Source organism: Diceros bicornis, chromosome 21 (genome assembly GCF_020826845.1).
Source record: "Diceros bicornis minor isolate mBicDic1 chromosome 21, mDicBic1.mat.cur, whole genome shotgun sequence".
Lineage (NCBI taxonomy): Eukaryota > Metazoa > Chordata > Mammalia > Perissodactyla > Rhinocerotidae > Diceros > Diceros bicornis.
Window position 1 is genome coordinate 25626355 of NC_080760.1, and position 16694 is coordinate 25643048.

The following is a 16694-nucleotide window of genomic DNA, read 5'->3' on the forward strand; positions in this document are numbered from 1 at the left end:
CCTTGAAGTCACCATTTTCAAAAATCATGCTGTGCCACACTCGTGAAAGCTAAAGAAGATATTGCTGAGTATGCAGCATCCTAGAATTCACAAAAGTTAGGATTTTTAATAAATCACTATCAGATTGTTCCCTTTTCCTTCTAAAGCAAAAGTAAATAAAATAAAAATCTGATTAACTGGAATCCTACTAAGTGTAACTTTACAATAAATGGAAAATACAAATCAAATCAGGTTCTTACTTAATGCTGATACACTGGTGGATGCGACAGAAAGTCTCAAATATGAAGAGACGGGCATTTTCAATGAAATCTTCAAGACAAGCCACCAAGAAGAAGTCATTCACAAGCACCTATGTGTGTAAAATATAAAAGAAAAAAATTAATGGCACTGACAAGCAATTTTTAAAATTTGACTCAAATACTTTCTGTGTGCTTTACTCATTGCTTCATTCACTACAATGCTCTCATCTAATATCACGAGTTATACACCACAGCACTTTCTAGAACACTATGTTCAAGCCTCTTAATTTAAACAAGTAAACAATATTATGTAATAAATAGACCAAAGAACTGCAATGTTTCCTTGTTCTGTTGAGATGTGAGCAACCTTGTAGCTTTGTCCTGTCCATTATCCTACATAAATGTTACATAGATACCATATCTTTTCCAGCTATTTAAAATAGCTATGAATGGACTATAGATATGCATATTTCTGTGATAGTAAGTAGACTTGGAAACCTACAAAGGAAAAAAATTCAAGGGGTAGATCCTACTCCACAGATAGTATCATAATTTTAAGAGACTATTTTAACTTCAAGAATAGGAACTAAGTACCCCTCTGCCTCAGCAGAGTCTAGATACTTGACATAAATATATACTGATATTTAATAATGTCACATATGACTACATGAAGACAAATTATCACACTGGATTCTAATTTTATATTTTGTCCAATGTTTGAAAATCACTTCTGAAGGTATATTTACATGATAATTTTTTTTTTTTCCTTACAGAAATAAGATCTTAGTCCTTCAACAAACTCTGCCCATTTTTGTGACAACATTTGGGTTCTAAAACGAAGTCAACAGCTAATAATTTGTGGATTTGGTAAATGCATTTAACAGGTAAGTTCTCAGTTTAGTTTCTTAAAACCTGCAAACTAACTTACTAAAAAAAAACTATAAATCTAACTCTTTCAGCTGCTCTGAAGGTACTTTAGTTTCTACCAACCAACAGAAGACACTGTAGTTATAAAATTCACACTTTTAGCTTGACTGGTTTATAGCAAATGTTAAATACAATCATATGAAAAATTCTAAAGATAGGCCCACTCATGAAACAAACTGAGAATCACAGTTGTGACACGCAATTCCATACAACCTTGCCCACACATATGAAATATTTCACATACTTACTCATTCAGGATAAGACATGGAACTATGGGTGTATGTGTGAATTTATAATGCCCCCAATGTTTCAACAAACTGTCCTAACAAAAGGGATGCACACATGGCAACAATATTAAAAATGTCTTCACCCTAGCACATTTCTAAATAATCTGCCATTTTAAGATTAATAAACATTTCTGATAAAATTACTTTAATAAAACATTGAAAAGGTAACTCTTACAATATGCAAAAATTTTAAATGTTATTAATTTATAAGTAAAAATTCATACTTACTGATTCACATTCCCTCAGCTTTTTCTGAGCCCCATCAAAGTCAAAGTTAACGTATAAGCATTCAACAAACTCTGTAATTGGGTCTTTATATGTGTAAGACTCCTGTAAAATTAAGTCAAAGGTCAAGCTGGATCTGATTCAACATTGTTTAGTAGACTGCCCATAAATATCCCAGTCTTCCTATTTTCTCCTCCTCTACCATTAATTTCTAGCAAATTACCTAGTATCATCTTCTCAAAGTGATTGCTCGTATCCTGATTCCAGGCCACACCTTAAGCTTATAATGCCTTCCAGACCAAGTTCTCTAAATTCTTATCCTAGAACCATATCAAACACTCAAATTCTTCTACTGCCAAAAGTCTCCGTTAGTCAATAAACAGTGATGAAATTCCCCAAGTATAAGGGTATTCATATCCTACTCAATGAAATTGTCTTTTTGTATTTAATTTACAGTATTCTTAGATCAAATAAATATTTAAGTTCTTTTTCTAACCCACAGTTATTACTGAGAAACACACTAAAAATCATCCAGTGGGGCTGCAGCTTTTGCACAACTTGGGGACTATTAACATTATTCTATGTAAAGGTAAAGGTCACTACTCAGGAATTAGGTAGATACTGACTTCCCAACAAACAGGTCCAAGCTCCAGATCTTTCACTATTTGCAGTAAGAACACTAATATACAATGTATATTAAGTATCCACCTAGCAGAGAGCAGTATTCATTCATACCGCATCTAACATTAAGTATATCTTTGATTTAAAGATAGTAAATGCCCAATGTGGGGCTCTTGGGCTCCTCTTTCTCCATGTATACTTCATGTACACTTTCCTATTTTTAAAACATTTTTACCTTAAGACCTAAGAGTGCTACTTCAGAAAAAGAGGTTAGACCTAAAGTTTAGGCACGTTTAAAAAAAAAAAAAAAAAAAACCAATAAAAATTTTAGTTTTTACCTGCTGTATAACTTTGACCAGATCTTTGAGCACCTGCCGGCGTTTTCGAACATCTTTGTTTGTTATAACTGCTGTAGTCAAATAGCGGAGAATATGTGGACACATCGTCTGAATTGCATTAAGATACCTACGGTAAAAATATAAGTTATTTAATACTAATAACTTACCCAGTTTTTCTAGATCTATAATCACAGGTGATTTAAAGAAAATACTTAAACAGCCCATTAGATTGCAAAATTTCAGTAAGATTGCAAACCCTTAAGAATGAATATTTTAAGAGCCATCTCCTTAAAGGAAATAAAGAAACAGAAGTCTAAATGATAGGAATGCCAGCTGGTATTCCCCAATTTGGAGTGAGATGGGAGACAAACATAAGAGGTAAATAATCCTATTATCATTGTTGAGTAAAATGATTTTGGGAGTTTCTTATACATGCTGTCAGTCTGTTCCAAAAGACTGCTAAGCTATGACTTTTAGTCATTCACTTATCAGAACAAATGTGTGAAAACCTTCTATGTGCAAATCACTCACCGTAATAAGAAAATCAGGCACTCACAAATTAAAGAATTCAGGGGATGAAAGACTGGAAACTATAGAGAGAAGGAATCTATTACAGTATTACTGGGCTTCAGTTAAATTGGTAGCACTGGGAATTAGAAAAGAAGGACTAGATGCTAGACAAATGGCAACGGGGCCTTGGCTAATATTTGGCAAATCCCGCTATTCTGACGATCAGCAGCTGGCCACCCTCTTTCACCCAGTGTTTAACATGTGTTTCTGCTCAGCTTCCTTAAAATCCCCAATTTTTATCCAATGAGTACCTCTGAGTACCAGGCATTATGCCAAGCTTGGAAATATTTGTGAAGAAAGTCCATTTCTCTCAACTGAATATTCAAGCCTCAAAGTACCCATCTAGCTCCATCTTCCACCACACCACCATTGACTGCTTCCTGCTTTCCTTACTTCTTAAAGCTCACTCCACATAGATTGTGCCCCTAAACACACTCCTCTGAAAATGTAAATTCTAGCCATCCTTGAAGGTCCAGCTCAAATATCCAGATCTCCCAGAATATGATATTCATCAATCTTTGTATTTTATCATATTGTAGATTCCCCATAAAATGTTGTTTGAACTCTTTAGGCAACCTAGAATCTGATAATAACCTAACAACAATATCTAGTCCCACTTAGCCCCTCTTAAATCCCCTCTAAGCAAGGCAAGGCAAAACAAAATCAATACTCACTCAAGAATAAAACAATTTCTAGGAAAAGAAAACTAAACAAATCAGCTAAAAGCTTCATCATCTGAAAAATTAAGCCTGCGTTTCAGGCAGAAATTTTTAAATTGCAATGTTCATTCAGAACAATTGTTTGTCTCAATATTCTTACCAGAGATCTCACGTACAAGCACAGAAGAGTGTGACTGTTCTCCTTAATATCAGTTTTGAAGGAGGTAATTTTAGTAGGCACTTATGGAACTCATTCATAAATTTATCCATATAGGATAAAAACTCTAAGTTTACTGTATATGATGTTAAATATATTTATTTTTACTTATCCTAACTTGATATCATTGCATCACATATATCTTCATTGTATTTACTGGAGGATGACTTCCTTGGGAAACCACTTCTCTCTTTCTGTGAGTGTATATGGCAGGAGTTAGCAAAATTTTTGTAAAGGGCCAGATAATGATTATTTTAGGTTTTACAAGCCAAAAGGCAACACTGAGAATATTATACAGGTACTTATATACAAAGAAAAAACAATTCCAACATATTTTATTGACAAAACTCAAAATATAATAGTTCAGTACAATTTTTTGTAATACAGGTCTACAGAATTCCTTTATTGGGGATAACTTTGTTTAACTGGGTTCAAAGTGAGAGATCCCTATTACTAAAATTTATTGCAAATGTTTGTTAATGCTTATCTTTAATGAGATTTTACATGTTTAGTTTTTGAAAATGTTTTTTCATGCACAGAGGTTATTACCAAATACTGATATCAACTGACAAGCATATAATTTTAATTTGGTATATTTATCACTTGGAAGGCATTTACAGAATTCTGCAAAACTCTTTCTTTGACAGTGCCTTTTTGCATATCATCACATTGCAGATAAATCACTTCCAATTCAACTACACACCTTAAATAAATTTTGAAATATGGAAATTTCCTTTGTACTTACAATGAAGTCTAAAACTTTCTGGATTTGTAATTTGAGCTAAAAAAAATATATCTGCTGCAAATTTGTGTGGGAATGAAGGTCTCACTTCATGTTTTAACATTTGAAAGAATGGAAAATGTATAAAACAGTAGACATTACTTGTGATTCACACTATGTTAGTTGTCGTCAAAATGATTACAACAGTATAAGGTTTGCATGTAAGCACTGTTTCACCTTGTAATTTTAGGTTGAATTAATTAAGAAATATTATCAAGTCTATAGCAAAAGTTAATTTCCAGAGCCATTCAGGGCTTAACAATAGTGGTTGAGGGCCAATTTTCTCATTCAGAAAAATTTCAATCTCGCCCCAAGCTCAAAAAAGTCACAGTAGGGGCCAGCCGAGTGGCGAAGTGGTTAAGTTCACACGCTCTGCTTCAGTGGCCCAGGGTTCGCAGGTTCAGATCCCAGGCGTGGACCTACACAGTGCTCATCAAGCCATGCTGTGGCAGCATCCCACTTACAAACTAGAGGAAGACGGGCACAGATGTTTGCTCAAGGACAATCTTCCTCAGCAAAAAGAGGAAGATTGGCAACAGATGTTAGCTCAGGGCCAGTCTTCCTTACCAAAAAAAAAAAAAAAAAAAAAGTCACAATAAAACTTGGTGACTGCTGAGCCATCCAAGAGTTGAAACAAGATATCCTATTTCTAACAAAAATTCACGGACTGACAACACTTAAGTCCAAGAGAGCAAATGAAGTTGACTGTTGACACTAATGATTCAATAATACACCACAGTCAAGTATTTTCCACAAAGTACTCTGGTGACAAATAATGCAATGAGTAACCTCATATTTTCACAAGCTTTGTAAATTTGTCCAACTAAGCCTTTTTCTCCTTCACAAATATTTACCACCAAAAGTTTTAACACATCTTAGTAGATTCCACTTCAGGTTGTAATAAATTAGTGTTTTCTCAACTTTGAAACTATTTTCACCTATAGTTGTTCCACACAGATTATTCAGAGACACATTCTTCAGTCACTTCAAATCCAACACTGAATCCTCAAATCAGTAACAACTAAGCCATATCGGTAACATCTGTCGACTCATCAAGAGCCAAGGAAAATCACTAAAAATCATGTGCCTTGTTTATTAACTGATTATGCTGATGGTGCTCCCAGTATCTTCAACTCTGAGTAACTGTTCTCACCAAAAGGCTAATAATTTTAAACAAGTTTATTTTTTCTGGACATATTTTTTTGGCTGCTGCAATTGAATGGGACTTAACAGAATCACCATTGGTAAATGGCTTTCCTTACTTGGCTAACAAAAGAGTCACTCAGAAACTTTAATTGAAGCCTCATTTTCATTCATTTTTATAAGGAAATTCTGCTGAATGAGATACTCTGTTTTAAATATCCTAATTTTTCTGACAGTTGCTTTGCTGTCGGTTTAGAGCATTGTAATGAGTGCTTACAGTCTCATAATGTGGATGTGTGCTGCATTCTTTTAGTATACCTATAGCATCAGTTCAATGCTTTGCTCTCTAATTTCACACAAAATAATCCCCTCACTCCACTGTGCCTTAAAAGCAAATCTGAAGTCCACTTTTCTCTTCTTGTTTTGAAATGGTAAGTATGCACTGGTAATAAAAGAAGTAAATGTTGCATTATGGTGATAAACAAGGCACTTGAAACACTGTCCAGGTATAACTGCAGCATCACTGTGATTCATAGGCACCAAGTAGCACGTGAGGCAACAATGTATGATCTCTGTTACAACAATTCAACTCTGCCATTACAGTTCAAAAGTAAACAAAGATAATATATACATCAATGAGCGTGGCGGTGTTCCAACAAAAATTGACCAACATTCAAACTGCAATTTCATGAAATTGTCACATCACAAAATCTTCTTTTCATTTTTTTTTTCAGTTTAAAACGTAAGGGCTGGCCTCGTGGCTTAGTGGTTAAGTGCATGCGCTCCACTACTGGCGGCCCGGGTTCGGATCCCAGGCGCGCACCGACCCACCGCTTCTCCGGCCATGCTGAGGCTGCGTCCCACATACAGCAACTAGAAGGATGTGCAACTACGACATACAACTATCTACTGGGGCTTTGGGGGGAAAAAAGGAGGAGGATTGGCAATAGATGTTAGCTCAGAGCCGGTCTTCCTCAGCAAAAAGAGGAGGATTAGCATGGATGTTAGCTCAGGGCTGATCTTCCTCACACACACAAAAAAGTAAAAGCCATTCTTAGATCGCAGGCCTTAAGGAAAAAGGTATGGGCCAGATTTAACCCACGGTCCATAGTTTGCAGACCCCTGGTATACAGCATTACCATAACTCCTGACTTCTAAAGACAGCAGGGACTCTCTACTTTCTAGGGCAGAAGTGATCCTTCTTATGTATGTATCTATAAAGATCTATACATAAAGGAGGGGAGTGGGGATTAAAGGTGATTCTTGTGAAGTTATCCTTATGTATGTATCTATAAAGATCTATACATAAAGGAGGGGAGTGGGGATTAAAGGTGATTCTTGTGAAGTTATCTTAGTCCACATTCTTATACCATCAGTAATTATATGTTTAATTCAAATACAAGCAAAACCACAGATGTGGTTAACAGCCTACACATGACTGTTGTGCTCTTTTGTTCTATTTCTCTTTCTTATCATCTCCTTTCTTTTTTGTCAATTGAAATTTCAGAGTCAGATCAATTTTCATCTTCACTAGCCTCTTCTAACTTCTCCAGGTCTCAGTGATAGCTGTTATACCTACAGTGTGTTTAGCACACACAATACATCTGTAATTAGTTAAATATTCCCCCAAGCTACTTCTTGTGTTATTTAAGAACGGAAGCTATATCTCCCCTATTTGGGAAATCTAACTTTATTAATTATTTTTTCTTTTATATGAGCCTCAGTATTTATTGTGTTCTGAAATGTAATTTCTTAATAGATAAGTAAAACTGTTTTAGTTTATTTTTTCTCTAGCACAACCCTCCTCCAATTGTACAATTTTCTGGAAGTTTTTTCTACAGTGTTTTCTAATTGCAAGCCAGAATATTTAGTAATCAAAGGATAAGACATGATATGCCCTCAAATAAAAAATATTTAAGAATCTATTATCTACAGGATGCTATAAGAATATTAAGAATAGAAATTTTGCCCTCAAATACACTTATAATCTAGCTGGGGAGATAATGCAATTATAAGTTTATTTATTTTAAAGGAATTAAATAGTTAAATACCAAATATAAGGTAAAACACAGTATATAGGACTTCATGAAAGAAGTAAACCTAAGCTGGAGCTTAAAAAATAGGCAGGCTTTGGATAGGTACAAAAAAGAAGAGAAGGGCATTTCCGGAAAGACTGGCTAAAAAAAACAAAAAAGGCAAGACATTAGTAGAACTTCAGAGGATGGATTTTTAGATGGGGATCTTAGAGGTCATCCTGAAGTAGAGCAGGTAAAATATCTGCATGAAAAAGAGTTTTCTTATCAGGAACAATTAGGAAATATAGGAAAAATAATGGCAGAAAGGCCAGTCAGGAGAAATTCTGGACACCATCTCGTTGACTGTTATTAGTAAAACTTGAAATTTCATAGGAAATTTATGTTATTTCATTTAGAAAACAAATTAAACACTCTTCTGCTAACTGAACTTTGAATCTTTCTTTTCACAACTGGAGAGTAACTAGGGCATTCTATTACAAATGCTTTCTTTTCCCTAATAGCATCTACATTTGGTGGCAAAGCCTCATCTCTGACAGCCCTATCTTACACTTGATACCTTATCTTATATATTATGTTACATTTATAAGTTCAACATTTTTGAAATGTGTAAATAATCTCCATTTTAGATTCAGAATAAATTATTGCAGAAATGGTAATATATATGACATAAGAGACTATAACCTGCGCTGGCATCTAAACTTTCGCTTCCAGGACAAAAGTATAAATTATCTCCAAAGTATTTTTATATTTTAAAAAACGCCTGAAATCACAAGCTCTATCAACTATCAATTTAACATACACTCAATGAACCACATTATATTGTATTACTGTGCTATTAGAAATTAAAAACAGGAAGAATATGATACTTTCTCCATTAATTTCCACTACCTATCAGAGACAACTGAAAAACATATACTGATTCCAGACATACAAATACAAATTACATGCTACTTACTAGTAGCTATTCTACTCAAAGAATATGCAATCCAGGAAAATGAGTGAAACAATGATCTGTGAAACCAACTGGGTGTATTCCCATATGAAAAAAGATGGAATTAAGCAAAAATCAAAATAAGCCATGAAGACATTACTAATGAGGGAGAAAATATGATGGTAATCTGATCCTACAGCAGTGAAAACACTAAGGACAGTATTTTGGTGAAAACTGAAAGCTGTAATAGTACTGCGCAGTTTTCTTTTCCACATTTTGCTAACAGGCTGTTTCTGTTAAAAAATGGTTCCACAGGCATGAGAGTTCTTATTGGGTGGATGAAAATATTCAAAAACCAGATTTGTGGTGATGGTTGCACCACCTGGTAAAGTTACTAAAAATCACTGAATTTTAAACAAACAAATGAAATTTTCTGGTACCTTAGCACATGAATCAAGGTAGTGGCATCATACTATACTATTAGTCACTGTTATTTTTCTAGTTTTACTGTATTCTGTTCAAAAACTACAATATAAAATTTCTATTTTTTTGAATTCACTGAGAGATTTTAAATGGTATAAGGTATTGTCTTTTTTGTATATGAACCATGGAAATACAAATGAAGGCATTAAACCTACTTGTAGAATACAGCTTGATAATTTAATAAGTCTTAACTTAATTCTAAGTTGTTATTTAATTATATTTCTATGACTGTGAACCTTTATCTTACTTTAAAATAAAAAAAGTCTACATTTTGCCTTGTTTTCCTTTTGTAAAAGTTTGACTTTTATCTTAAAAAACCTTTCTGCAATTTCAATTGAACTACCTTTCTATTTCTAATATCTGTAACAAATGGTTCAACTAATGAATTAAATATATTGTTTTAATTTCATATAAGCCATAAGGCTGTCAGAAATTAACCCAAATTGTTTCCCCCTTATTTGTATAATAGAATTTTCACAGTGGGTTTGAATATTTTTATTTTTCTTGTTTGCATGTTTCCTTTCATTATTTGAAAACATTCAAAAAGTCAACTGAATTTAATGTTCCTTTCTGAATATATACACAACTGCAAAAAACAAAGAAGAGTGGGTCTACTAGTAAGTAGTAGCATGGAAGTCAATTCCTAGTGATTCTCATGGCTGAGTTCAGGAAGAGCTGTCCTTATCCTGAACCCATCCAGTAGGTGTCAAGATTAGAGCCAGCTATTACAGGCTTCAATGTTTGGGTCAAATTTGCTCATTCAGAGTTGGCTCATCCTCTCATCCGATTTTGGGGATATCAATCAACTCCTAATCAACTCTTATTATCCAGGAGGGAGGCAAAATATGACATGTTAGTGTTATTTTTAATCTCTTCTCATTTGAATGCATGTTTGATTCATCTCCATAATTACTGAGAAATACATCCTTAATTCTTGAGCTTGAAATTCTCACAAAACATCTTTCTTCATAAGATGCATGGATATTTTAACACTAAAGACAGGTATGTAGCTATTTACTCACTCACCAACATTCCCAAATTTCTTGCAATGATTTACCAATCATTTTTCTGGATACTCCAGATTCATCCAACACTGATATGTCTGCATGAGATTGTAACTGTCAGTATCACAAATAAAAAAGCCTCTTCTAAAATATAATGGTTGCACAAAGGGTACAGGAAAAAGGTACTTCTTAAGAATCAGAGTACAAGAGAAATAAGACTGCCCTCAGAGGATTAAATAAACAATGCACCAGAGCAGAAAAGAGATTAATCAGTTTAGCAAGAAAAAGCTACCAGATCAGGAAGACTTGAGAAGAAAATGATAAAAGATACTAACATATTTAAATCAATATGGGGGGAGGAGCAAGATAGAAGCACAGTGATAGGTACTGATCTGAAATGGAATCATGAAAAGAGAAGTAAAAAGCAAATCTTGGAAATGCCCATCCAAATGTTTAGGGTGTCATACATGCCAAAAAATGTTCATAATCTGGTCCTAGTGGCAAGAATATTCCTATTATGAAAATGGATACGTTAGGCTAGCTTAACCTGATGGAGCCATTAAACATTCCAATCACATAAATTAATTTTCTATTCTGATTCAAAGTACTCATAAAGAAACTTTCTGTTTATTATATGGTTTCCTATGTAATAAATCTACAGGGTCAGAACACACTGGCCCAATGTTTCATGTAGTTAGTCCTCTTAGCACTTACACTTCTCATCATAAATTACTGATGACATTCTGGTTTTATATATCAGTCTTTTTTAAGGTTGGTTCAGCTTTGTTCTTCACAAACCCACCCCTAGTATACTGCCAAATAAAGCTGTGAGGTTACTATGCCAAAGGCAAAAAAGAGTAACACCACCCTTGTAGGATCTTATTTTAGTGGACAGTGGCTTTTTCTTAACCTTTTTTACTAGCTTTTTACTTAATTCAACATATGGACGAGGATTTATATAACTTCCCAGATTACAAACAACCTATCATAGAATCCAGCAAGCAATAAATTGTATACATAATTTTAAAAATTATACATATACAATTTTAATAGTGAATTTCCCACAAACAATTTCTTTAAGGAGGAATAACAGCTCAGACAGCATGAAGCTGTTATGTACACATTAGTGAATAATGTGACTCTAGAGGCATACTTGAATGCTATAAAATATCTCTAACAAAAAAATAACTATAATGCTATGTAAATTATAAAATTTTATCTGTTATTTACATTTAAAATTTAAGGCTGGAACGTAGGCAAAGATCATACATTGTCTTCTATCTCACTTAATGCCACGGAGTTTTTGTTTTTTGTTTTTTCAAGGAAAGAAAAAAATAATTTCCTGTTACAAAAACTCCTCTGCCCATGTTCAGTTTTAACATACTGAACCAGCATGTTTAGCAAATACTGACTAAATACATTAATACTGAACTTAAGCTGCAATGTTAATATGAAAAATAAACCAGGCATATTTCTGTTAAAAGTGCTTTTATTTACCAGAGTCAGGGGAACATGTAGCATTTAATGCAGAGAACATAATATACACCATTTAAAAATGGGTCCCCATTTCTACATGAAAAAAATTACTGGCACTTCTTGGTTGGCCAAATATTTTTCATCTGTATTACCACCAATAACTTAATTTCTCTTAAATTCAAAGTCCTGTTGGTTATGTTAACAACTTTACTTTAGAGATCAAATATTTTACAGTCTTAAAAATCTTACTAAAGTGAGCAAAGAACATGTTTATTAACATGACTCAGTTTAGATAATCATATCTCATCAACTTATGCAAAAATATCACTATAGAGTATTCTCTTATTTTCAAGTCTTTGAAAATTACAAAACCAACCTAAAAACAAGTTGTTCAATCTTATAGATGTTTTATATCAAAAGGATATTCATAAGCTATACTTTTATAAATTAAATATACATTTTAGACAAAATGTTACCTTAATTTGACAGACAACAATAATCAGAAATCAAGTGAAATATAATAGAACTATATCTTCATTTGGGTTAACAAATAACAAAAATATGGCTCAAAGTGTTTACATGAAATTTAGCTAAATACTATTAGTCAATATAAACTATAACATGAAGCAACTGCTAAACTATGTTACTGAAATCTTGGGCTATAATATAAGCATATGTACCGGTCATAGGAGCTAATATTGCCACTGTAAACTATAAGGCTTAGATAACAATCCTAGAATAAAATTTGGATTTTTTTTTTTTTGGGAGAAAGATCAGCCCTGAGCTGACATCCATGCCAATCCTCCTCTTTTTGCTGAGGAAGACTGGCCCTGAGCTAACATTCCGTGCCCATCTTCCTCCACTTTATGTGGGACGCAGCCACAGCATGGCCTGACAAGCGGTGCATCAGTACGTGCCCGGGATCCGAACCCAGGCCGCCAGCAGTGGAGCACGCACACTTAACTGCTACGCCATGGGGCCAGCCCCTAAAATTTCAGTTTTAAAGATCCAGACTTTAAGAAGGCTATGGATAAACTGGTGATTGTCTAAGGACAGCAACTAAAATACTAAAGAATCTGAAAAACTACATTACTTGATAAAAGCAGAAATATTTAGCCTGAAGGAAGGAGAGAGAAGGAAAAATTACCTTCAAATACCTGAAGTGTTTTCATAAAGTAGTCTTGTTTTCTGTCGTTCCAACCAAATATGAAATAATGGGCAGAAGATTCAGAGGCATTGACTCAATTGGAGGAATAAATTTTTTAAAATGATTTCTAGCTATCAATAGAAATATCTAGTTCATAAAGCAGTAAATTTCTTATCACCAAAAGCTGGATGATCAAGCAAAGATGAAGTAAAAGGAATGCTCCTGGGATGTATATACTCCTTCCAAATAATATAGCCTAGAGCCTTAATTCTAAAACTTTAATGTATACATGAACTACCTGGGATCCTGTTAAAATGCAGTCTGATTTAGTTTCTCTGGGATAAGGTCGGAGATTCTACATGATACCTATGCTACTGGCCCAAGGACCACACTTAAATAGCACTTTAAAGGGATTAGAGTACACTTTTATCCAATAATTTACTTAAGAGTTACATATATGCTTTTTCAATTAACAAGCAAATCTATCACATGAAGAGGGGGAAAAATGTGTTACAACAAACTGAAATGTTAGAGAAAAGTACATTTTTACATTTAAGAAAATCTATATAATTTCATATAATTAAAGCCAAAATTATAGTGAAATAACTTACTGCGGCTGGTAAAGGAAGAGATCAATAATGTTATCACGCCCTTTGGGGTGGTTGAAGAAAACAAAGAGAGACCAGTGAATGAGCCATGTTCGCTGCTGAAGAGACTGGAGAGGGGAACTCACAGACTAAAGGGTTAAAAAACGCATACAGAGGAAATATTAATATATGAGAAAGAGGCAAGAGAATAAACATTGCTGATCTCAGAATTTTAAAAATGAGAACCTTCTAAGCCATGTACTAGAGTCTTTACAACCAAAGTCCAATCTCCTATACCCTCTACTCTGCACGATCCTCGACATTCGAAATTGTCCTGTTCGCAGAGATAGATTCAATGATGTCCACTATGCCATTTTTACAGAAGCTGTAAATAATACTCATTTCAGAAAATATTTTAAAAGCAATGAATGAACTAAACACTCCATAATAAGTGGTTTTATGAAACATTAAATGTAGATGAAAACTGTCATCTTCTGCATAGGTCTTTTAATAACAGGTGGCACTAAAGGCATTGTGTCATTTTTCACTGGTACAGATAAAAAAGGCACAGAAGCTGTAATAGAAATGAAAACTGAGTTCTCTTCTCTAAGACCCAAAAGAAATTTGACAGGTTCCTTCAAGGAGATTCAGTAAAACCAGTCAACCCACTAACCCTCTGTGATTTTTATGTCAGGTCAACAAAATCTAACATGAACATTTTAGTTTAGTTTCTTTTTCTTCCTTCTCTTTTAATAAAATACACAGTGTTTTCCTTCTTAGAAAGTATGAAGGATACACAGAAATTTCAGAGAATCACCCTGAAAAAGTGGAACTCACATTATTATCTATGGTCTCTTTTAACCGTGTAAGGTCTTCCATGGCTGCATCCCAATTCTGCATTAAGATTTCAGAGGCCAGTTTTCCCCAGAGTGAACTCAAAGCATTTCTATCTGTTGCTGGAACCTGTTTAAGAAATCATAATTAATCATATTCTGAATACTCAGGAGGAAAAAAGAATAATATTTTATACTCTACATATCCATCTAGCCTACTAAAAGACCTGAAGCTCTCTACCCAAAACTCCAGTTATCCTAGTCCCTATTGGATCATACTGGTTAAACTGATTCAAACAGCTTTCATTTAACTTAATTTACTAAAAATACTCAATCTTTGATATTCAGTCTAGATCAGAAAACTAGGAAATAGCACCCGTGTCTTAGTGTAACCCATTTCAGATAATTTATACTATTAATATATAATAACATATACAACTAATCAAATTTTAGGCACCTAAAACTTTGGAAATCAAGTTAGATTCAGAAGCAATTTGTTGCTAAAATCACTGGAATGAAGATGTGGGAAATCAAGACTTGTGGGTGTCATTTACAATTTAGAGAAATTATTTCCAGAACAAAACAAAATTCCAAACTATGACAGAAATGGAAGGGCTTATGGAGAGAAAAATAAAAAAAGCACATCTAGTGGTTAATAACAATTAATAATTATCAAGAAGTATGTAGTGAGTAATAAAAGTTCATTTACTCGTATAATCCTAACAAAAACCCCATAAGGTAAATATTTTTTATCTCCATTTTAAAGAGGGGGAACTGATGTATGGAGAGCATAATTTGCCCAAAATCACACTTCTAATCATGAAAGCTGTAAATTTTCTGCCACAGTCTTAATCTACCAAAAAGGAGAACTAAGGGCTATCCTCCCTCTTCTCGCCACTGGTGGAAGAGGGTCACAAACCTAAAACACCAAAACACTAAGGACTAGGCTAATAACAAAAACGAGTAAAGTAGGACTCTCAAAACAAGACAATGGAAGTGAACAGAATGACTCCAAACTTATCAGATGTATTAGAGCAGCAGAAGTAAGTGAGGGTATTAGAGGGAGAATACATTTCTGCACCCCAAGCTGAAATTCTGAATTTAACTTTTCATTGAACCACTTATATAATAGTATAACTGTAAAGTACTGTTAGTATATATTATAATTACAAGTTAAATAGAATTGTATGGGCAGGATTAGACATCCAATCACCAATAATTCTGGCTCTACCACTTACTATAAATAGCTGAATCATCTGTGCTTTAGCTTCCTCATCTATAAAATGGGGATAGTAATAGAACCTATTTCAGTTCCTGTATGATTTAAATGACATAATACATTCGAAAAGATTACAATGTCATCTGATACAGAGTAAGAACTCAGTAAATGTGAGTCAATATCAAAATGATGATGTCAAAATGACGGGAAACAATGATATCAGAGTACTATAGGTTGTCTAAACTATGAGGACCATAACCATACCTAACTCACACTCTGCCTATACTGAGATTCTTCCTTTGAAGGTAGTAATTAACTCAAATGTACTGAATATTCAGCAAACTCTAAGAACAGGCAAAGAACAGAGAATAAATTTGTAGATTAAACTTTTAAACATACCCATGAAACCTCTGGTTCTTCCTATTATTAGAATATTTTTGTTCCATGCTGCCAAGTGAGCAAAAAAAACTTGCACGTGAATATTCATGGCAACTTTCTTTGTAACAGACAAAAACTGGAAGTAATCCAAATGTTCATCAACAGATGAACAGATAAACTGATTTTCGTATATTCATAGAATGGACTACTACTTAGCAACAAAAAGAATAAAACTCCGCATACACACAGTAACACAAACAAATCTCAAAAACTTGATGGTCCAAATAAGCCAGGCACAAGCTCACATATATCATTCCCCTTGTACGAAATTCTAGAACAGACAAAACTAATCTATAGAAATATAAAGCAGATCAATGGATGAAGCAGGGGTTAAGTATGACTGCAAAGGGGCACAAGGGGTCTTTCTGTATCTTGATTTGGTGGTAGCTGCACAAGGAAATCCATTGGTCAAAACTCACTGAAATTAAAAAACTGATTTATAAAAATCCATAAAATTACAGTTCATATTGTAAAGGATAAGATGTTTGATCCTTACATAGAAATCTGAGTAGTAATATTTCAACAAATCTAAG

At 33.9% G+C, this 16694-nt stretch overlaps 1 protein-coding gene across 1 annotated transcript in view; it reads right to left on the bottom strand.

Moving 5' to 3' along the window:
- The window catches only part of EIF3E (eukaryotic translation initiation factor 3 subunit E), a 44014-nt gene that overhangs the window by 13137 nt on the left and 14183 nt on the right, over nucleotides 1–16694 (bottom strand). Inside the window, exons 6-10 of the mRNA XM_058564790.1 lie at nucleotides 14509–14634; nucleotides 13696–13820; nucleotides 2638–2764; nucleotides 1682–1783; nucleotides 240–349 (exon numbers count right to left, since the gene is read on the bottom strand). Of these exons, the coding sequence (XP_058420773.1) occupies nucleotides 240–349; nucleotides 1682–1783; nucleotides 2638–2764; nucleotides 13696–13820; nucleotides 14509–14634 (590 nt within the window). The remainder of the gene's footprint in view (nucleotides 1–239; nucleotides 350–1681; nucleotides 1784–2637; nucleotides 2765–13695; nucleotides 13821–14508; nucleotides 14635–16694) is intronic.